The 23,589-nt window shown below is 41.4% G+C and overlaps 1 protein-coding gene across 1 annotated transcript; it reads right to left on the bottom strand.

Moving 5' to 3' along the window:
• Positions 1 to 8,666: 8,666 nt before the first annotated feature.
• On the bottom strand, positions 8,667 to 10,899 carry LOC123849327 (ubiquitin-conjugating enzyme E2 W-like). Its single transcript, XM_045881934.3, has 2 exons — positions 10,867 to 10,899; positions 8,667 to 10,149 (listed from the first exon to the last, which is right to left on the bottom strand). The coding sequence occupies exons 1-2, from the start codon at positions 10,897 to 10,899 to the stop codon at positions 9,628 to 9,630; spliced, it is 555 nt and encodes a 184-aa protein (XP_045737890.2). The 3' UTR covers positions 8,667 to 9,627.
• Positions 10,900 to 23,589: the final 12,690 nt, after the last annotated feature.

Below are 23,589 nucleotides of genomic sequence, written 5' to 3'. Positions count from 1 at the left end.
ACAAACAAACCCTCTTTGAGCATTAGCTGTGTAGAGATGGTGTGTTAGGTACAAAATCAAAAAATTAAAGAGTGACCAAGGTTTCCACCAGAGAGAATTTCACCGTCTTAGCAGGGAGAAAAAGGGCTATAAATAGGATGTTGCCTTGAAGAGGTAACAAAGCACTTCAGAAAGAGAGAAAAAACAATGCTTAACCCAGCCGCAGGGAAGAGCAGGGATTCACACTGAGGAGGCATGAGGTACAAAGGGGATGGCTAGCCCCCAAGCCCCATTTGTATACTAAGCAGACAGAAAGGCAGAAGAAGCTTCCATGGGATTCTCCCCCTCCCTGGCTTCGTATTTTTTCCAAAATACCTTCTAATTGGGAATCCTAAGCACCACATGATCACATTTTTTCTTCTTTCCAGATCCAGGGAGATGAGGACTGACCTGGGCATTTTCAGTCCCCTTTACAAAAGGTAGAAAAGCCACTTTGAGAAGGCTGAGCTCTGGATGCTGCAAGGACAAGGGCAGATTCCTACCAGAGTCAGAATCAGAGCATAGAGCCTCTTATCTCCAGAGATCCTTCCTGACCCACTATTACCTCCTATTCCCTCAACTAAAAGGGTTTTGGTTTCTTCCATGACTACAGCATGATGATTTTTGCTGAAACCCAAAGCGTGTGCCAGCCAAAGGCCCAGGAGGCCCATGTGGACGACGGTGAACTCCCACGTCATCCTCCAGCTCCTGCCCAAACACCCCCCCCTCCACCCAAGACTTGCTGTCTTACCTGTGATTTCCTGATGTGGGAACAGGGACCACAGAGACCTTTACTCCCAAGCTTAACTGAAGGAGCCCAAGAGCAGTGAGCAGAAGGACGACGTGGCCACCTGCTGATGAAACACTGCATAACTTCTCTCTTGTCCTCGGCTGGGGCACAGCAAAGGCATCTCTCCATGCTGAGCGAGTGCAAGAGAGCATACCTGCTCAAGCCCCGGGTGTGCAGGTGAGGTGCCTAGCACCCAGGACCTTCAGTGTTTTTCCAACTCTTGACGGCACCTGGGAACTTTTAAAAACGACCAACACCCCAGCCCCACTCTGACCAATTAAATGGAGTGCTCGCTTCGGCAGCACATATACTGACCAATTAAATGGAACATTTGAAGGATGGCGCCAAGGTGTCGTTTAAAAGCATTCCAGGTTATTCTAACTGGGGCCATGAGCAGTGATCCCATGGGTCCTTAACACGGAGCAAGACTTCTTGACTTCAGCTGCAAATGATCTCTTCCTGGCTTTCACTTCAGTGATGTTATTGCTTTAGGGGGCTGTTAGAAACTAATAAGAAAGGGGTGTAGAGAATCCAAGCTGGAGGACCTTCTCAGACGGTGATGTTCGTTTCTGAAATCAACCAGTCTTGCTCCTTGTTAAGAGCCCACAATACCCAACACTTGACAGTGTTAGGGCAGCTGAGCATGCAGAAGTTTGGAAGTCAAGACTTCCCTGTCGAAAGAGACAGTGAAAGAAGACAGACCCCATCAAAAGATATTTCCTCCTTGATTCTCCTTTAATTGTATTTCCAGAGATTCTGATTTGATTGTATTGCGGTGGAGGGAGGGGCGTGCTTTGGGCGTACCTCCTTTTTTCCAAACTGCCGTGGGGACTATAATGTGTGCCAGGGCGGAGAAGCACCAGCCCAAGGTTCTCCAACGTTGCTGTGTATGAGAATCGCCTGGGGAGCTTTTAAAACTCCTGATGCCCCAGGCCACGCTTCACACGGACTAAGTCTGAACCGCGGGGTGTGGGACCCACTCATCGGCATTGTTTAATGCCCAGCGTGTCTCCACTGGGCAAGTCTAAGTTGAAACCAGTGCTTACAAGTCTACTACAGGGGAAGGAGCACCACAGAAGGAGAAATAACTAGATTCTAGGCTCTGCATGGCCACTAATTTGCATGTGACCTTGGACTTACCGCTTTGCTGTTCTGGGTCTCGGTTTTCCCACGTGTAAAATGATACCCAAGATTTACGCCAGCCTTAAGGCACAATCCTCGGTGCATCTGAAAAGGCTTTCCTAAGCAAATCCCCTCCGGCCACCTGTGTTGCCCCCCCCCGCCCCGAGGGCTCTGACTGTATCTACAGCTCTCCCTGCTGTTGAAAGATGGTCAGCTGCCTCAAGGATGAACAATCCAGAGCACTGTCCCCAAAGAAGGAGGGTCTGAGACTTCTCAGTTCTTCCCCATTCTCCAGTCAGACCGAAGGTGTAATGCAACCATGCTCTTGAGTAGAATAGCTGTCACTAGTCAGCGAGACCAAGAGTCACGGTCAGCATGTGGACCAAGATGGTTCGGCTGTCACACGCATAGAAAGAGCTGTACTTTATTGAGTTGCAGCTTTACTTCTTTCCCTGGAGCCCAGTGCATCAGGCACACGGTCCCTGTCAGTCTAGACATACATCACTGGTTGTGAGTCACTGGGAGTAAGGGTCCTCTGCACTTGAAACACTCTGCCCACATTGCTTATTTATTTCTAATTTCAGTACACAGGCAACATCATTAAAATGAAAGCCAGAGGGCGCCTGTGTGGTGCAGATGGTTAAGCGACTGTCTTCGGCTTGGTTCGTGATCCTAGAGTCCCAGGATCGAGTCCCGCATCGGGCTCCCGGCTCAGCAGGGAGTCTGCTTCTCCCTCTGACCCTCCTCCCTCTCGTGCTCTCAGTCTCTCTCTCAAATAAATAAATCTTTAAAAAATAAAATAAAATGAAAGCCAGAGAGAGGATCATTAGCAACCAAAGAATCTAGCCCCTTCTTGATAACCCACGTTTGCAGTGTCATGACAGGCATTCCTGAGGTTGTCAAAAGACCAGGGTTCAAGCCCCCACTCTCCCGTGGGCTGGCTGCATGACTCTGGGTAAATGAATCTCGGCTAATGAAGCTCTCTCTCTCTCCCCCTCTCTAAAGTAGAGATCAGACCTGCTACTTCTCAGAAGGGCGAGCACTGGATGAAGCAACATAAGGGAGAGCATTTTGTAAAACGTTATTTCTCTGCCGTTTTCCCCTTGGACTCCCTCATCTCTACAATGCATAAAAATTCATTTTTTCAAAGATTAAAATTACTCCCTGCTGTGATAGAATTTCCCACACAGATGGGGCCTGGGAGATATCCCAGACACCAAGTTGCTGTAATCTAACCCATACAAAGGAAGCCGGGCGCATGGAGAAGATACTAATGCAATTAATAAGGAAACAACCACCATTCTCGTTGCCAATTCTGTATGAGTGTTAGATTTTATCACGAGGGCAAGTGAAATCATGCACCCAGGCAGAATCTAAATACAAGACAGAAACAGAAAGGTCCTGGTTGTCAAAAAAAAAAAGAAAAAGAAAAAGAAAAGAAAGGTGAGACTATTCTATGAAGCGAAGACAACAACAGGATGCTAGCAAAGAATTGTCCAGTGAGAAATAGAATGGTCTTTATCAGCGTAACAAGGAGAGGCATGGCCTGCTGATTACCCTCAAGCCACGATTCAAGCCCAGGCCATCGACTCTGGCTCCCACGTGCACAACCAGTCCCCGATAACCACTATTTGATAATGTACGGAACCAAAGACTCTGAACATTAGCAATAACTGTCCCAAAACGCAGCTCAACATCTATGTCGTGGTTTCTTAAGCTTCACTTGAAGCTTCACTGACCCTTATTTAACAGCTAATTCCTTACAGCTTTAGGAAGCACGCTTACGCGTAAGTCCAGCAAAATTTGGCATCTGCCCACAGGTCCACCTTTGTCTCGCCATGCTCCAGTCTCACAAGCTTCCCTAGTGCTCACCTCCGGGCCTTTGCACCTGCCATTCCCTCTACCTAGAATGCTCTTTCCACCATCCTATGCCTGATGACCTCCTACTCACCTTTCAGACCTCAGTTCGAATGTCAATTTCTCAGGGCTCCTGGGTGGCTCAGTTGGTTGAGCATCCAACTCTTGATTTTGGCTCAGGTCATGATCTCATGTGTCCTGGGATCAGGTCCCGAGTCCGGCTCCGTGCTCAGTGGGGAGGCTGCTTGAGGATTTCTCTGCCTCTCTCTCTTTCTCTCTCTCTCAAATAAATGACCTAATGACACAATGACCTAATGTCATTCTTTCAAATATGGGCATACTTCGGAGACGTTGCGAGTTCAGTTCCAGACCACCACAATAAAGCAAATATCACAATAAAGTGAGTCAAATGAATTTATTGGTTTCCCATGCATTGTAAAACATGTTTACACTACGGTCTATTAGGTGTAAAATAAATAGCATTATGTCTAAAAAAATGCACATGCCTTAATTTAAAAAGTAAAAAATAATAAAAAATAGTTGATTGCTAAAATATGCTAACCATCACCTGAGCTTTCAGCAAGTCATCATTTTTTTGCTGGTAGAGGGTCTTGCCTCAAGGTTGATGGCAGCTGACTGATCAGGAGGTGGCTGTGGAAATTTTTCTTTCTTTCTTTCTTTTTTTTTTTAGTGAATGTGTGAGCAGGGGGAGGGGCTGAGGGGGAGAGAGAGAGAGAGACTCTTAAGCAGGCAGCACGAGCCCGATGAGGGGCTGGATCCCATGACCCTGAGACCATGACCTGAGCTGAAATCAAGAGACACATGCTCACCTGACTGAGCCACCCAGGCGTCTGGGAAATTTCTTAATTTAAGGTAACAATGAGTAACAGTGTTATATGGTGGTAGCCACACTTGTGAGCACAGCATAACCTATAAACTGGCCCAGTCCCTGTGCTGTACACCTGAAACTAATGTAACATTGTGTCAACTGTACTCAAATGTTAAAAATTTAAAAAAGGCGCCTAGGTGGCTCAGTCGTTAAGCGTCTGCCTTCGGCTCAGGTCATGATCCCAGGGTCCTGGGATCGAGTCCCACATCAGGCTCCCTGCTCTGCGGGAAGCCTGCTTCTCCCTCTCCCACTCCCCCTGCTTGTGTTCCCTCTCTCACTATGTATCCCTCTGTCTAATAAATAAATAAAATCTTTAAAAAAATTAAATTAAAATTTAAAAAAAAGAAAAGAAAGAAGGGTGATTACCAGGGGATGGAGGGTGGGGAGGGGGAGTGGGAGAAATGGGGGGATGTTTGGCAAAGGCTACAAACTTTCAGTTATAAGCTAAATAGGTTCTAGAGACCTAATATACAGCATGGTGACTACAGTTAATAGTAATGTATTGTAGGGGCACCTGGGTGGCTCAGTTGGTTAAGCGTCTGCCTTCGGCTCAGGTCATGATCCCAGGGTCCTGGGATCGAGACCCACATCGGGCTCCCTGCTCAGCAGGATGCCTACTTCTCCCTCTGCCTCTGCTACTCCGCCCTGCTTGTGCTCTCTCGCTCTGTCAACAAATAAATAAAATCTTTTAAAAAAATTAATAATAATGACATTTTCTAAGAGAGCAGATCTTAAGTATTCTCACGCACAGGAAAAATGGTAACTATTGAGATTACAAATGTGTGAAATAGCTTGATTGTGATAATCATTTCACAATGTATATTATATCAAAACATTGTTATACACTATATATGTGTATATATATGTACATAGATGTATATAAAGTTTTGTTAATTATACCTCAATAAAGTTGGGGGTAAAAAATTAAAAAAATATATAAGGTAACAATAAAGTTTGCCACATCAACTGACTCTTCCTTTCATGAACAATATCTCTGTAGTAAGCAAGACTACCCATGATAGAACTTTTTTCAAAATTAAAGTCAATCCTCTCAAACCCTGCCATTGCTTTATCAACTACGTTTATGTAATATTCTAAATCCTTTATTGTCAGGTCAACAATTTTCACAGCATCTTTACCAGGAGTAGATTCTATCTCAAACAACCACTTTCAGGGCACCTGCATGGCTCAGTCGGTTAAGTGTCTGCCTTCGACTCAGGTCATGATCCTGGAGTCCTGGGATCAAGCCCCACATTGGGCTCCCTGCTCAGCGGGGGGCCTGCTTCTCCCTCTGCCCGCCACTACCCCTGTTTGTGCTTTCTCTTTCCCCCCACCCTATGTCAAAGAAATAAATAAAATCTTTTTTTAAAAAAAGAAATTGTAAACAAAAAAGAAAAAAATTTAAAAAAAAAAAAAAAGAGACCACTTTCTTCGCTCATCCATAGGAAGCAACTCCTCATCCATTAAAGTCTTATCATGAGATTGTGGCAATTCAGTCACATCTTCAGGCTCTGCCTCTAAGTCTGGTTTTCTTGCTATTTCCACAAAGCTTCAATTTGTAAAGCACACAGTATCTGAAGTGCAATAAAACAAAGCATAATAAAACAAAGTATGCCTGTAATTTTCATAACTCTAGGAAGTGGGGATGCAAAGATGTATTAAACTCATTTTATAGATGAGAGTTTTTAGGACCAGAGAAGTTCAGGGTGATTTCCATAATCACCCAATGCTGCCTTCTATCCGCTCCATGAGAAGAGTTAATAATGAAGCTGTCCTTTATTTTCAACAGCAAATAAGCTGTGTGCTCACAGGGTCAGACAAGGATGCTCTGTGCCCGTTCGCCTTTCTCATTTCCCCAACATTAGAAAAACATGCTGTTGCTGTTTTAAGAGCCATTGAAAGTCCACAGTGTTCTAGCACTGTACAGAGCAAACCCTTGGTTCCAAACATGACCTGACAACACAAAAAGTCAAAACCAAGCAATTTTGAGTTGTCCTTAGAGTTTAGCCCAAAAGCCTGGAAGAGACTAATATAGCATTTGCTGGAGTCAACAGAAACAGTAACCAAATGCATAGAAAGGGTTGTCCATGTGACCTTCATCCAGGTCACCATCCTCCTGGGCCATTGGATTCGTCCTATAAAAAATGAGAACCCTGGACCCGGTGATCTCTAAGGTCTCTTCTTCTCTGAATGCATACAGCTCCCAAACACACTTGTAGATTTGACTGCTCACAATTTGGCAGAATAATGTCTTGACGTACTAATTATGATTTTCTAATATTTTCCTCTTTCTCATTGAAGAAGGTAGAAGTCAATGCATCCACTTTTTAGAGGAAGCCTGAGGCAGGCTAGAAATCAAAAGTCGCCTACGTGCAATTTCTCCCTTAGCTTTTATTTCCAGAAGAACCAAGACCATGTAAGAGAAAAGAATTTGAAAGATGAAAGTTGAGGAGAAAGAGGTCTACAAATACAGACTTGTAGATTGCTCCCTGGAAATGGCCAGAAGGGGATGAATGCCAAGAAAGAACCTCACGGGACATGATAAAGGCTAATCTCCTAGGCTGGCGGTTCCCAGATTCGACAAAGCTCACCAGGAACCAAACTCAACCTGAAAGCACCAGGGCAGCTGCATCTGGAGAGACCATGTGGTCTGGGACAATGGCGTCTCACAGGTAACCACCATGTACGGAAGACAGGTGACCAAACAAGGCTTGCCAGAATGTTGGCCCTTGCCTAAGATTACAGAAATGGGGTGGGGGTTATATTTTGTTAATTTTTTTTTATTATTATTCTTTTAAAAAGAGAGTCATCTTTTAGGGAACTTCTGAACATTTTGGAAGACTTTTGAAGTTATCCTATGTTTGGAAGACCTACTGGAATGTATCCTTTGTTTACATCAATGTAAGGTAATTATCCAGTCATTGCTTTTAGAGAAAAATGGGAGGCCACACTACATCTGAATGCAAAAATGTACTGAATGAGATGTCAACTGTTGAGTTTAATCATGTAAACTAAGGGTTGGTTTAACTGGACTATGCCCTCAAGAGAGATGATGATTATTATATACAAGGTTCTCCATGTTCCTCCCCTCCCCTGTAGGAGACATACCTACAATCATACTGGGTGATTTAAGGCAGGATGACCCACACTTTGAAAACTGTGCTGTGGACTATTGTGATGCCCACGCTCGACCAGAAAATCTACACTGGACCATGATTTGAAGCAGTTAAGAAAGATGGCTGTGTTTGCATTTGGAGAAAATTGGAAGAAAAAGGATAATTCTGGACATAAAAAGCAGATGCTAGAATGGTTTTTGATCTAGCATCCTGAAGAATGACTGCATGACCAGAGTTAGGGTAGATAGGTCCTCAACCACCATGATGATTTCTGCCAAGGACAGAATCTTGTTCATACCCTGGATTATCTGATCTTGGAGGTAACACTACTTCCCAGAAGAAGCAAAACTAGCAGCTAAAACACTGGACTCTTCAGCAGCCTGAACTTTTACTGATGGTGTCCATTCCTGACCCCTTTTGGACTTAATACATAAACCAAGGGGTCCCAGGAAATCTAAGAGAAGAGAACCTCTGAATAAAAATGAACTTTGCTGAGGCACCTGGGAAAATCTGACTCTTGATTTTGGCTCAGGTCATGATCTCAGGGTCATGAGATGGAGCCCCACGTCGGGCTCTGAGCTCAGAGTGGAGTCTACTGGAGATTCTCTCTCTCCCTCTGCCCCTCCCTGATCTCTCTCTCTCTCCCTCCCTCTCTCTCTCAAAAATAAATAAATAAATCTTCTTTTTTTTTTTAAACATTAAGCCTCTGTCAAAAATGTATTTCTTATTTTAGGGTACAGGATTAAAGGACAAAATGATACAAGTAAAGAAAAAATTACAAGAAAAAACTTGACAAAAGCTTTTCAATTGAAGTACTGTAACATTTAAACTTGACTTAAAACATAACAAAAGAAACAAAAATTGCAAACGAAAACTCTTTATGGATTTTCCAAACATAAATAAATGAGATAGTGTTTAGGCAGTAGGGCTCATGCTGATGGCTAGCAGGAAGTAACAGAGTATAATCTACTTGGAAATATTGTTACTGTACAAACAAGCCCCAATTAAGGACTACAGCAGTTTCATCATCACTGCCATTGTTCTTACTTCCAAAATCAAGCCTTGATTCAACCATTCATACCCTAGATTACTCATACCTTTACTTCAGAGATTGAGGAACTATATACAACAAATGAATTTATTTTCACCATAGGGATAACAATATTGTACCTCTCTGCCAATGTTACTTGAAAACCTTCCATGTCAAAACAATTTGACAGCAGATATAAACAATTCAATAAATACGCAATGATCTTTCATTAAAGTTCTTTAAAGACGCATGTTAATTCACGCTGTTAACCTTAGGATCACAGTGCATAGAATCCAAATATAAACAGTTGGGGTGACTTTCAAAGTAACGTTGGATCCCTCACTTTATTTATAATCCCACCAAAACCAATAAGTTCATTTCATAGGCCCTATCATGCATTAATTATTGGGTGGCAGGAGTTAATGAAAATTTTTCCTGTTAAACGTCCATTGCCGGCAATGAACGTCCCAAAACCGCCAAGGAAGTCATTGTTACTGCACAATACGTGAGGACCTGGAACTTTTCCAAAAGCTTAAAAAAATAAAAATAAAAAATGGAATTATATTGACATTTCCTGACACCTGCATTAATACTGTATGACTAATAAAAGCATGTCAGTTGCCTGGACTGAACCAGCGATCAACATGCGCCCAGAATGCACACAAGTAAAAATGCAGTAAAAGGAAGTAGTCTTCATTGCCTATAGGTCACTTCCAGTCAAAGGTTAAAGTTCAAAGACTGAATGATCAAAGTGCTCATTTTCTCAGTAGGACTATCTTCTGCTAGGAGGATGATAACAGTGACATCAGCAAGTATCATCATGATACCACCATTTTGTTTTCTTTGGATTCTTGTTACATGTTCGAACATAAAAAGAATTACCTGGTGGTCGTCTCTTTTCTTTGCAGCTGGAAAGCATGCTAATAATGCTAAGACAAACTGACTGGACTGAGAGCGCTGGGGACCAGTCTTCTGTTAGAATGGATAAACAGATACGACCATTGCTATAAACATGAGGATGAACGGGAATATTTTCACCAGTAAACATGACCTGAGGAGAGTCAAAAGGATATCGACTACGAAACTTAAATAGAAGCTGAAATTTTTCCCCTTCATATAAGGTACCTGGTGCACCTTCCATGTCTACAATCCACTGTGTAATTGAATTCTGAACACTCTTTTCATTTAATGTCATTCCGGGAGGTGGGTCATTTTGCAAAGCCAACAGTTCTTTCTGCAGTCGTTTCTGCATTGACGCTATGATGGAACCATCCCCCCAAAGCCGGCGAGGCCAGAGACCATAAATCTTCTTTAAAAATGAATTTTTCTATGTTAGGATGGGACACAAAGTCATATTCATTTGGATGTTAAATATGTTATGATCTTATTATATCCTGAGCTGATGAGATGGATGTATATAGCAATATGTTTTGTATTGTTGTTGTTATAGGTTGGGGAGAGGGGGGTCTTTTTTAAAGAACACCTTTAATCCAACCACTCAGAATCAAACACTGTTAGTATTGGGGGACATATACTTTCAGAAATATTTCCCGAGTAAATGTATAAATGCAGATATGAGACAGTCCCCCCAAAATTAGATAATATTTTACAAACTGTTTTATAGTCTGTTTCCTCATTGTAAAAAATGTGAATAACTGAGGCACCTGGGTGGCTCAGTCAGTTGGGCATCCGAATCTTGATTTGGGCACTCAGTCGTGGTCTTGGGGTTGTGGGGCCAAACCCCATGTTGGGCTCTGCACTCAGCATAGAGTCTCCCTCTCCTCTTCCCCCCACTCATGCTCGCTCTCTCTCTCAAATAAATAAATAAATAAATAATCTTTTTAAAAATGTGGATAATTTCCCATCTCAAATATAGATCTGCATCACTTATAATAATTCAATTATTTTCCATTGAATGACTGTATCATAGCTTCTGAATCAGTTCCATGTTAATGAATAATTTGAGCATCAATTTTAATATATAATAAGTAGCATTGTAGGGAAAATCCATTATGTCCATTCCTTTGACAACGACTCTCATTACCTCTTCCAGAACTGTTGCAATGGTTTCATACATAGTATCATTTTGTCTGGTCTTGGCTCTTTCAAACTGATTCTCTACTAACTAACAGTCTCTCTACACCAGTTTTCTGAATTCTGAAAGAATACAGAATTCTTCATGAGCTAGATTCTGCTGACATTACTTATAATTTGATTTGGAGGGCAGTATTCTTTTTACAACCTGATATGAAGAGCAATCTCTGTTTGAAAAGCACTACCCTCTCCATCATTAAAGAAACTGTAGTCTTGAATTATAGAAAGCATCCTTTAGTTATACAAGCCCACAGTACTGTTCACTAGGGCCACCCCCAGGGTGCGCGGGGCCCTAGGGGTGATTTTAAAATGTATTGCAAAACTCATGGGTCCGTATGAAGCATAGTGATTATTAATCACAAATAATGGATAGAGAAAGATACTTAAAATTAAATTATTGTTCTGTCAGTGAAGATTCTTCAGAGGGTCTGCGCACCATTTTTTCCTGTTCGGGTCTATCATTTCTTCTTTTTTTAACTGTCAAATGTGTCATGAGTATAAAATACTCCTGTTTTATATGTCCTATGTCCTATGAGAAAATGTCCTATGAGAAAAAAGTAGCCACAATACTTGTTCACAATACTCTAGACCTTCAGAAGCTTTTTGTATTGAAACAACATAGATCTTCTTGCCTTTGCACTTCCCAAATACCATTTATTTTGTGCTGGTTATTTCGTTACTCACAATGCTGCACCATCCATTGTACTGCCTGTGAAGCTGGTTTCTAACGATTCTCTCAAAGGTTGTTACTGTGCTTCATTGGTGAAGACCATAAACACAAGACTTACCCAGAGTAATAAGGGAAAATGTGGATAGTAATTTGTTTTCTGGCTGTGTTAAATTTATTATCCAAAATTTGATAGCATAAATAAAACAATATATCTTCCAGCCATGTCTTCCCTGTAATTAGCGCATTCTTAAAATGTGAATTCTTTCCATGTTAACCGTACACCTGCCTTCCACATCCTGCCACATTTAAGGAGGAAAGGCAGGGCCCTGTGGTTGCTATAAGAGAAGTAGACCCATTCACTGAAGGACTCTTCATCCCTTATAAACAACCTGAGAGAGCACAGTATCCCCATATTGATTAGAGACAAGTGAGGACATGGATTAGAAGGGTCCACCAGTGTCACTGAACAAAAGTCTTGAAAGTTCACGGAGGACATCAGTACATCATGCCTGGAAGACTGTCTGACCAGCTGTGTGGAGCCTGCAGAAAGGGGGAGTGACCACCATGGGTGCTAATGGAAGGGGACACCCCGGGTAAAGGACACGTGGCCTCACCCCTGCCATGATCATGTGCTGATGAGATGAGAGATGAGAGGTGGCATTGAAGTCAAGTCATGTAGGTGGGAAGAGAAGACACACAAGCCCACACACATGGCTCAAGCCCAAGATGGACTATCAGAAGCCCAGACTCATCCTGAGTCTGATATGATGAGAATCACCCAAAGTCAGCCAGCCTCGGCATTATTCTGGTGGCCCAATCTCACATGATCTGCAGTGGGAGCAATCGGCTGCCCTCCTGGAACCAGGCCCCAGGACAACCCCACAGGTATGAGTTCACTGGCGTCTCTGGTCAATCTCATGTGTACTGCAACCCTGGCCAAACCCAGGCCCAAGAGAGTCTTATAAATTTTCGATGAAGGCACACCAAAGCATGGGACCCTCTGAGGCCTAGGACCCAGGCAGGTGCCCTAAGGTGAATACTGTTGTTCACATTCTGTTACATATTCTCATTCATTTCACAGACTTTAGTTGAGCACCTTTTTCTTTAAGTTTGCCTAGGGAGTCATCAGATGAATCAAGCACAGCTAGTGATCTAACTAGCATTACTGATATAAATATTTGCCCAAAATTTGAAGTAAAAAATTCCGTTCCTCAAAAATTAAACATAGAATTACCATATAACCCAGCAATTCCAAGATATACACCTGAAAGAATCAAAGAGAAGGGACACCTGGGTGGCTCAGTTGGTTAAGTGTCTGCCTTTGGCTCTGGTCGTGATCTCAGGGTCCTGGGGTCGAGTCCCACATCGGTCTCCTTGCCTGGGGAGCAAGCCTACTTCTCCCTCTCCCTCTGCTGCTCCCCCTGCTTATGAGCTCTCTCTCTCACTCTGACAAATAAATAAAATCTTAAAAAAAAAAAAAAAGAATCAAAGAAACCTACTCAAAGAAGTACACACACATGCATGTTCATAACAGCATTATTCATATTCACAGTATGGTGGAAACAACCCAAGAATGCATCTAGGGATAGATGGATAAACAAATTGTGGTAAATCCATACAATGGAATATTATTCAGCCATAAAAAGGAATGAATTACTGATCATGCTGCAGTGCAAATAAATCTCAAAAATATCATGTTCAATGAATGAAGAAAGATACAAAAGGATGAATATTATGATTCCATTTACATAAAGTACCCAGAATAGGTAAATCCACAGAGACAGAAGGCAGATTGGTCAGTGCCAGGGGCAGAGAGGAGAAGGACGTGGAATGTAACTGCTTAACAGACAGAGGTTTCCTTTTGAGGTGATTAAAATGTTCTGAAAGTAGAGAGAGGTGGTGGTTGGACAACAGGGTCAATGTACTAAATGCCACACAATTGTTCACTTTAAAATGACTAATTGCATGTTATGTAAATTTCACCTCAATTTTCTTTTTAATCTCAGCTTCAAAGAGATTTATTCATAACATAGCTGACTGTAAGTAGTTATACTCAAAGATAAAATCAAGTCAACTGTGATAATTTGGGGTCATGTTTATGATTATTATTTCTCATTGAACAAAATATCAGTGAGAATATACCCCAAAGTACATCCAACTGGGCTAGTTTTCAGAGAAAAGAAATAATGTTGAGGGGGAAAAGATGCTGAAAGGAAAAAGAAGATCTATAGGAACAAAAGACCTGGAAAGAAAGACATTATATTTGTTTTTTACTTAAGAAAGGGACCTTTTAATCAAGAATTTTTATAGACCGAGGAAAAGAAACATGCTCCAGCATTTGGCCTTGCAAACTATAATCAGAAATCCATTTTATAACAAGAACCCTAAAAATAGTACCTTACATGGTGGTCCTCAATAAAGATAATTGCTATCTGTTCAACCAACAAATATATTACAAGCAAAGATATAAAAATGAGCAACAAATATATTACAAGCGAAGATATAAAAGCAAGCACAACCTACAAATGTGCTTTGTTGTTTTGTATGTTGTTCAAGAGAATTTTGCTGGAAAGACAAAGCGGCAGTATGATTAATTCACATAGGAGTTTAATCTCATTACAACCATTACCTTCTAAGTGGAGATATAATGCAAACAATGCTGTATTTCTTTTTAGACTGCTCTTATCAATTCCAGATATTAAAATAATTATTTTAAGCTGTTATAGCCCACAGGCAGAACAAAATAGCATAGAAACTATAAAGCTTTGCAAAACAGAACCTATAAGTCGTCAAACCGGGTTTATCACACCCCTGCCAGATAAAGAGGCTGATCATCAGTCAAGAAAGAAGCACATTAATCCTGAAGGAAGGAACATTTGCATTTCTATAATGCGAAATTACTCCTACACTAAAAGATTCGTGCTGTTGAAGGAACTTAATGTATTTCTCCCCAAAACAATTTTTTAAAGTACTTCAATCCTGGGATTTCTTTTGCAGAAAAATGAAACAAAAATCATCTACTTTCACAGTATAATAAATTTTTAGGAGTAATTGTTCTTCCACAGAGACAAAAAAGCTCCACTATTAACATGCCTGATTTTTCTAGATAATATTAAAAGCAATGCAATTACAGTTATGGTAATTGATATGGTTCTTACCTGATAATGATCAGGGGTCAAGAGTTTAAAACATAAAGCAGAACACGCTTTGCACTTTGTAAAGTCAAGTAAGCGATTTGAAGTTTGGCTTTGCTACTGCAGACCCTGGACTCTCAGCCCTAACGGAGGTAGGAATGAGAGTATTCCTATGAAAGTCCTTGTCCCTTCTTCTTTCATTACGGCTGTAATCTCCCCCACACCAGAACTGCTCTTTCCTTAGGAAGAGAGTGTAATTCTCAGTTATCTGGCCAAATGAGAGTCATGCGTAACAAGGCTAAATTAATTTCACGGTTAATCTCAAACCCCAGTTTCAGCCCCCTTTTATTAGTGTCCTAAGCTTCCTTATTAGATGAAACAGAAGCCAAATAAACAAATAATCTTCTAATTCATTCAGATTGATGACACCTTATAAAACTGGGGAGCCCTCTCAAGGTCTCATGGTGCAGTTTTGAGCCCGCCATTCTGTCCCTGCTGCTAATGGACACCCTGCCTTGGAGCTCGATGCTGTGCTTTCTGACAGGAGAAGCTGAACGCATCACAATTTAATTAGGCCCTTTGGATTTTCGTTTACTTGGGTATTTATGAACCAAATTCAATGGAACCAGAGAATTTACCCAGGTGTAAGAAACGAGTAGAAAGATTATCACCTTTGATGTGACAGATAACAGGAAACTTAAGAAAGAAAGAAAAAACTCAAAGAAAAGTCAATTTTTCCAAAACCCAGAGATCACAGTTTAATGTACTTATGACTATACATCAGATCGCCTTTGAGCCTTTAATGATGCGATGTGATTCCTTCTATGAATCAGAAACAAAAATCTATGGCATTATTGCCTTAAAACACTGGCATATTTAGGGCGCCTGGGTGGCTCAGTCATTAAGCGTCTGCCTTCGGCTCAGGTCATGATCCCAGGGTCCTGGGATCGAGCCCCGCATCGGGCTCCCTGCACCACAGGAAGCCTGCTTCTCCCTCCCCCACTCCCCCTGCTTGTGTTCCTTCTCTCGCTGTGTCTCTCTCTATCAAATAAATAAATAAAATCTTTAAAAAAAAAAAAAACACTGGCATATTTAAAAATCAGTGAGTATACAGGAAAATGTTAACAGTATTGTTAATCAAGGTTATATTAGGGTGCTGAGATTATGGTATTTTCTATAGTTACCTAAATTTTTAATTTTAGTTGCTTTCATAATAAAAGAAAAATCAATGATAATTTGTTTGTTAATTTTAAAAATTAGTAGTAGTATATACTCCAACTGAGTTGGCATTTCTAACTGGATTTCAAACAGTCTTCTCCAGGAGAGAGGCAGAGGGTGCAGGTATCCCAGATCCTTGTCCAAACTTCAGTTTTATTTTGTATAATAAAGTTTCACTTAAGATTTTTTAAAAAATGATTCCACTGACTTTAAAAAAAAAATGGTGGGTAGCTATTCATCTATTTCAGATAACTTCTCTGAATTTACCATCTACAAAGTTCTGTGTTGAGAAAACTGAATCACATAAAGGTTGTGATTGCCTGTTGCACTCTTGCTATCCCCCTCCAACACCTATGCATCCACATTTTTTTAAATCACTCTTTTTCCCCCATTTTTTCTCCCTTTTGGGGACCATTTTCCTCCCTTTTTTCTCCTGGAGTTAAGCCTCCCTCCATCCTGGTTTTTCCAGTTCTTACCCTGATTTGACATTACAAAAGCCAAGAAACTGAGTAAGGCAAAGACAGAACTTTCCCTAGATGATGGGAGAGGAGGGAACACTATATATATTTACATATTAATCAACTACTTATCTCCTTTGTGTCCTTGGGTATTTGGAGTAGAGGGAGAAAATAGTTAAAGTCAACTGAAAGGATTTTCAAGGGATTAAAAGACTGATGGGGAAGAAAGGTTTTAAAAAAGCATAACTGTGGGTTATAAAAAGGATTCCTTTTGAGTGTTTTCTTGAGAAACGCTAAGATTTGATTGTTATCATTACACCTGGTATTTCTTCCAATCCGTATTTAATAAAGACTGGGCTTCACGGTGCTCTTGTTATATACAGGTTCCAACTCTGTGGGTGGTGGGAGCAAGACACAAAGCACATTAAATTCATAAGGACTCCAAAATTAAAGAAAATACAGATGGACCTGGACATAAAACTATCTTGGTCCTTGGCATAGATCTTAATGGCAAGGACAACTGGTGAAGTTTGCATCTAAGGAGAGTTAGTGTGTCTCTGAGTCTATGATGGTGACCCCAATATATACTGTATACTAGAATTTTCTGTTGTCAGATTTGAGGTGTGCTACTCCTATTTGGGATAACTTTCACTGTCCCCCTTAGAACATTGACTCTCTCATACACACCCAAACTTTTTCTGCCAGGTGGATTGGGAGATGTTTATGTTTAGCTAGTTCCAAGGAAACAGACAATTGAGCTATTTATCCATGAGACAAAGCATGGAAAGTTGGAGAATCTGCATCTGGTATTGTCAGCAGGTTCAAGCCAAAGGGAAAAGGCCTGTCATTTACCTTTGCCTCATCACAGGTAAATGAAAGAGTCATCCATGAGTCTGATAGAGGTCATGAGAAAGAGTGAAGAGTGGACAAGCCTTACCTAAAAGTCATATGGCATGTGGTTTTTTGTGGCAAACTGTTTCACAGGAGACAAAAGGGTATGGGGATACCTTAGCTGCTGGTGTTTTCAGGGCTCAGATGAAATTCAACATCATCAGGCTCAATGAACTTGTCAGGGGAAAAAATAATTGGGTACCTGAGACTCTCAGAGGAAAAACACAACTTCCTGACATCACTGGTTACTGAGTTAACTTCTAGTTAATCTCTAGAAGTAAAACTCATCTGAGTCATAGTTGAGCATTTTACCACTCATAGAAGTTGAAAAAACTTTAGATGACTTTCTTTCCACTGCTTGGTGATAACAGCAAATGTGATGGAATCTGAAGGTATCTAACAGGCAAAAGGGCATGTTGGTGACCAAACTGCATTATAAATGTCACGTAGTCAAAAAAACAAACAAACAAAAACAAAAAACAAAACAACAACAAAACCAACAACAACAAAAACTTTTTACTGAGGCACCGTGGTGCAGAGGAAAGAGCACAGATGGACTTGTGGGTCAAATCCAAGGTTTATCACTTTCCAGCAGTGTGACTCTGGATAATTTAACCTCTTTGAGTCCGATCTGGAAAAGAGAAATGAATATAAGACTTCCCTCACAAGTCCCATGATTGGAGATGATGTATGTACATCCCCAGGTAGGGCCTGCCTGGAATGTGTTGGGTACTCAGAGGTGGCAAGGGCCAAGGGCTCCCATGCTAAATCAATGAGTGCCTTCACCCAACTTGGGGAGGGTTGTGTGTTCTGTAACTCCTTGAGTCCATGCACGTTAAGCCAAACTCTCTCCAATGAGTGAATTGAAGATGTAAATATTGGGAACTGTCAATGGTCCTATCTCCTGCCATGTGGAGAGAAGATGTGGCCAGAAAGAATGAAGCTGACACCCAGTGAGAAGTTGAATTTCAGGGTAAGAGAATCTTGCCATTGTTCAAGTCCCCGGTTCTACCATTGTTCAAGTCCTGGCTCTACTTAACCCTTTGCCCAGCTTCACCCTTCCTACAGCTTGGTTGTGTTGTCACTCACTTCCTAGAATTTTGACTGATAGAGGTAGCAACTGTTAGTCTTCGAATAACAGGCAAGGTGTCATTAGAAAAGAGGGAGAGCTGAGAAGAACAAATATTCTCCTCCCAATTTCATCTCTTACTTAATTTATGCCATCACTAATTCTCTGCTTTCGATCGTCCAACAGAAATCCAAGAAAATTAAATACAATTGATAATATTTTTTCCAAAAGATGCTTTTCCCCACATATTTGGCTTTACCTTGTTGGGATTCTTCTTCAAAGAGTAAGTTTCATCCTGACTCAAGTTCTTATCTTCCCAGTGGAGCTTTCAAAGGAAGCTAATGGGTTTTGATATATGTCCAACTCAAACTGCATAATATACTATTGTATAGGCTGTTCCATCTGGGAAACACTTAGAGATAAAGGAAATAATCTGATTAGTGGCTTCATACAAATGGCTGCTCAGAAAATTAGTTTTTTAATGTAGAAAATAAGATCATATTTAATGCCTCTTTTCTGGCTTAGCCCTTTTTGTGTTCAAGGGACTCCAACTGAATATTGACACATAACAAAACACTGAAGCGTATGTAATAAAAAAAAATTCAGACTATGCAAACAAGAATACATTTATTTTACTATCCTGCATCCAGAGTTATCCTTAAGAGTTGTTTTCAGGAACTTAAGAACCAAAAGAATCAGAGATAAGAATGAGGTGTCTTAGTACTGTCTGGGAAATACTAAATTCATTCTATATCCATTTTATATATGCTAGGTAGCACTGAACGGAGAAGAGCCAAATATACCTTCAACAGCAATGTTCTCAATGACAGAATGTATGATGAACTAAACCACAATAAAATAAAAAAAAATAAAAAATAATAAAAAAACGTAGCCTACATACAGAATCCCAAAAAGAACAACAAAAACAAAAACACAGATGTGTACCACCGTATACCCCAGTCATCCATAATAAAACACCCCTGGAATGAGAACCCTGCTGTCCTTGGTGGTACTAGGTTTTAAGAGCTTAAATTGTCTGGGCTTATACTTTTGGCTACCTTCAGAAAATATTTAAACAAAATGTTTCCCAACTTTCAAAAACTTATTAAAATGTCAATCTGTTTCAGAATTAAAATAAAATCCATAACACCAACCAAACTTGGCCCTTTTTAAAAAAGTCATTTCAAAAGTAGTTACTGCCATGATCTCTAGCCAGAAGAAATCAAGCAGATGCATCCATGTGCCATCTCAAAGCCCTCCACCCACCCAGAGGTCACTTGCATGTATCACCTCCCATGTATCACCAGGGCTTCCTGCAGCGCCTCCCTATTTGAGGGCATCCTCTGACCACACAAGGGAGGAAAAGCACAGACTGGAGGTACCAGGAAGTGAATGCTCCAGAGCAACCCTTACCTAATGAGGGTGGGAGTTAGTGGATAATCTCAAATTCCTCATCACTCATGGTGACATTCGGAGGCTCATCCATCCTCAGGGTGAGACTGATCTTTTCTCCCGGCCCTGGCTCATTTCCCCCACTCCCTCCCAGTACCTCCCAGGGTCACCTCCCAAAGAAACTACTTGCACCCAAATCCTTGTCTCAGCATGTGCTTTGGAGAAAACCTAAACAAAGACCCCTCCAAGCAGGTTGTTTTTACCCTGCAAGGCTTCTTTCCCTTGTTACCACCTCCTTCCTACTTCTAACCCCCAATTTATGTGAAGAGTTTATCTCCATAATTCACACACACACACACACACACACACACACACACAGAAAACAGTTGATCTCTATTACATTGAGAAGAGAGAATCCGGAATGATGAACCATCCCCTTTGCTATTCAAGGACCTGTCTTTTAGCGGTGTACCCACACAAACACATCCACATACACCTGGAAGTCATGTGATAAAATAGCAAGTAGGAGTAGGTTGTTCTCATAAATATAAAGACTGCCCAGGGTGGCTGGGTGGCTCAGTCGGTTAAGCGTCTGCCTTCAGCTCAGGTCATGATCTCAGGGTCCTGGGATCGAGTCCTACATCGGGCTCCCTGATCAGCGGGGAGTCTGCTTCTCCCTCTGCCTCTGCCCTTCCCCCCACCCCGCTCATGCTCATGCACACTCTCGCTCTCTCTCTCGTAAAAATAAGTAAATAAGGAGCACCTGGGTGGCTCAGTCGTTAAGCGTCTGCCTTCGGCTCAGGTCATGATCCCAGAGTCCTGAGATCGAGTCCTCCCCTCGGCAGGAAGCCTGCCTCTCCCTCTCCCACTCCCCCTGCTTGTGTTCCTGCTCTCGCTATCTCTGTCTCTGTCAAATAAATAAATAAAAATCTTTAAAAAAAAAAATAAGTAAATAAAATCTTAAAAAAAAAACTGTCCAGTTTTATCTGTGAAGTTGAATTACTGTTAAAGGCATTCCTAGACAGAGATGCTCAATTGCTCAATCAATACTTACTCATGGATGAAAACACAAGAGGATGAATGGCTACCTTCCAGTTGCAGAACTGAGCACATGGGTCATGAAAGCAAGATAAATATTGGAAAGACCATTGTACTGAATGTGAGGATCCAAGAAGAGCCGAGCTCCAGCTCCGTGCCTGACACTGTAACACACACAGCTTCCATCACACTACCTCCGTGCTTCCGCCTGCATCTAGAATGTCAGGCGCGCCAGCATGAAGAGCTTTGGCCCACAAGCCAGGACAGCTGGACTGGAATCCAACTCACCAGGAATTGACACTTGACATTTGGCAAATCACAGTCTCTACTGGGATAAATGCTGGGGTGATACTTGTGCTTTAAAGATTATTATTAGAATGAAATGGAAACTTGGCCTTGAAAATGTAGTTAATTAAGTTCTTTGCTCAGTGTAATTACCTCGGGGCCTTCAGCTATATTTGTTTTTCTTAAAGGAAGAAAATAATCCAGACTCCTGGTCTGGGAACTTTTGAGTTTTTTTGTTTTGTTTTGTTTTGTTTTAAAGATTTTATTTATTTTTTAGAGAGCGAGCAAGAGAGAAACAGCATGAGAGGGGAGAGGGTCAAAGGGAGAAGCAGGCTCCCCGCTGAGCCGGGAGCCCGATGCGGGACTCGATCCCAGGACCCTGGGATCATGACCTGAGCCGAAGGCAGACACTTAACCATCTGAGCCACCCAGGTGCCCGAGTTTTTTTGACAGTAGAAACTTTTATTCAAAATGCACTCTTAAGTAGAAACCTAATTTATATTTCTTCATTTATTCCATCAACAAATATTTATTGTGCACCAGGCATGGTTTGAAGTATTGGAGATACAGTAGTGAACACAATAGACATAAAACCTCAGACCTCATGGAACGTACAACTTAGAAGAAGTGCTCTGGGTCAAGGGTATATAGGAGCTGGGAGAGGCAAGGAGGAACAGTCCCCAGGGTTCTTCACTGTGCTTAAGAATCATCTGAGACACTTGTATAACTGCAGATCCCCCACCTCCATTCCTCCAACAGCTGATTCTGTAAGTCTCAAGAAGGTAAATCAGAATTGTCAACAAGTCCTGCAAAGTATTTGATATGCATGTGATATGGACAACACTGCAGAACACTGCCCCAGAGTTTCCTAGAGCACAGTCTACGAACCACATGCCTAAATGATTTCTCTAAGCCTTTCTGTCCTGATTCTCAGATGGTTGTCGAGAAACACATCTGAGGGGCGCCTGGGTGGCTCAGTTGGTTAAGCGTCCAACTCTTGATTTCAGCTCAGGTCGTGCTCTCAGGGTTGCAAGCGTCAGGCTCCATGCTTAGTGGGAAGTCTGCTTGAGATTCTCCCTCTCCCTCTGCCCCTCCCCCTGCTTGCACTTTCTCTCTCTCTCTAAATTAATTATTTAATTTAATCTTAAAAAAAAAACCAAACCATATTTGATGGATGCCCCCATTGAACTAGAACCTGGGAAATTTACGAAGCTTAATTAGAAATATGCTTTGTGCCAAAGACACAGCTAAATAGGGCGCCTGGGTGGCTCAGTTGGTTAAGCGACTGCCTTCGGCTCAGGTCATGATCCTGGAGTCCCGGGATCGAGTCCCGCATCGGGCTCCCTGCTCGGCAGGGAGCCTGCTTCTCCCTCTGACCCTCCCCCCTCTCATGTGCTCTCTGTCTCTCATTCTCTCTGTCTCAAATAAATAAATAAAATCTTAAAAAAAAAAAAAAAAGACACAGCTAAATAAAAACAAAGTACTAAACCTCATAACTTAGACCCTAGACATATTCATAACAGTAAACTGGACAAATGAATACTTTTTAATTGCTTCTCCACCACGTTCCCAGAGCGCTTGGCACAGACTTCCACACACCCACGTACCCGAAGTCTCCTGAGTATCTATTTCTGCCAGCGTTTCCTTCTCTGGAACCGTTCCTCAAAGATGAGAACGGTGATTTATGTCGGTCTTTGTGTCCATGGTGCCACCACAGTGCTTGTCATATGGTAGACAATAAATATTTGTAAACCCTTGAATAAATGGAACAATGAATTGATGAACAAATGAAGTAACAAGTAAATAAGCCAGCTTCTCTTGCTTTAGTTTTCTCACCTGGCAGATGATCTCCTTCTACATGATGTCCAATTTCCCTTCCAAATCTCTAAATCTTAATATTGAAAGAAGAAAAAGCAGAAACAAAGAAAACCAGCCAAATATTAACTGCAGCTTCCAAAAATTTGCCCCACAAAATTACAGACTGCTCTTCACCACATGGCTTCTAGGTCCTGGATTTGGCTACATTTCAAATCAAATCTGCAACAATGTATCCATCAAAAAGAAAACCTGGTGTCATGAAGTTGATAAGAGTCTGCTGGTCCTCCAATACCACAGTTACATGAACTTTCTACACCACATCTTTCCACCGCAAAAACTTTTAACCTTTAAAGTAACTCCAAGAATTTGATAATGATGATGATGACAATGATGGATGAGATGGCAAGTGCCCAACTGTTTACTTAGGTATCACTGCCCTCTGCTGGATAGAATTAGAAGTTCCCATGTGAGCAGACTTAATTTTCCAGATTCTCTGGATAGGAAGAAACTTTTCAAGTTACTTTTATTTGTTCAAACCCAGGGCTAAAACTAAGGTTCAGTATTTGATTTTTCCTTTTGCCTAAAGCTTCACTACGGCTCAACACAGTATTATTACTGGTCTCTGATCCTTTCTTTATTCAAAATTGTGATGTTTTGTTCACCATGAAGTATTATGCATTAATTTTTTATGCATTTTTTA

Source organism: Mirounga angustirostris, unplaced genomic scaffold, assembly GCF_029215605.1.
Source record: "Mirounga angustirostris isolate CCGP_5_RB_7025 unplaced genomic scaffold, mMirAng1.0.hap1 SCAF_15, whole genome shotgun sequence".
Classification (NCBI taxonomy): Eukaryota; Metazoa; Chordata; class Mammalia; order Carnivora; family Phocidae; genus Mirounga; species Mirounga angustirostris.
Note: the sequence above shows the minus strand (reverse complement) of the source record. Positions and strands in the feature narration are given on the sequence as shown.

Bases quoted from the DNA above. Each gene is read 5' to 3' on its own strand.
- LOC123849327 (XM_045881934.3), bottom strand. From the start codon at position 10,899: ATGTATGAAACCATTGCAACAGTTCTGGAAGAG. The intron at 10,150-10,866 runs GTAATGAGAGTC...ATCCTAACATAG, and splicing joins TTGCAACAGTTCTGGAAGAG to AAAAATTCATTTTTAAAGAA.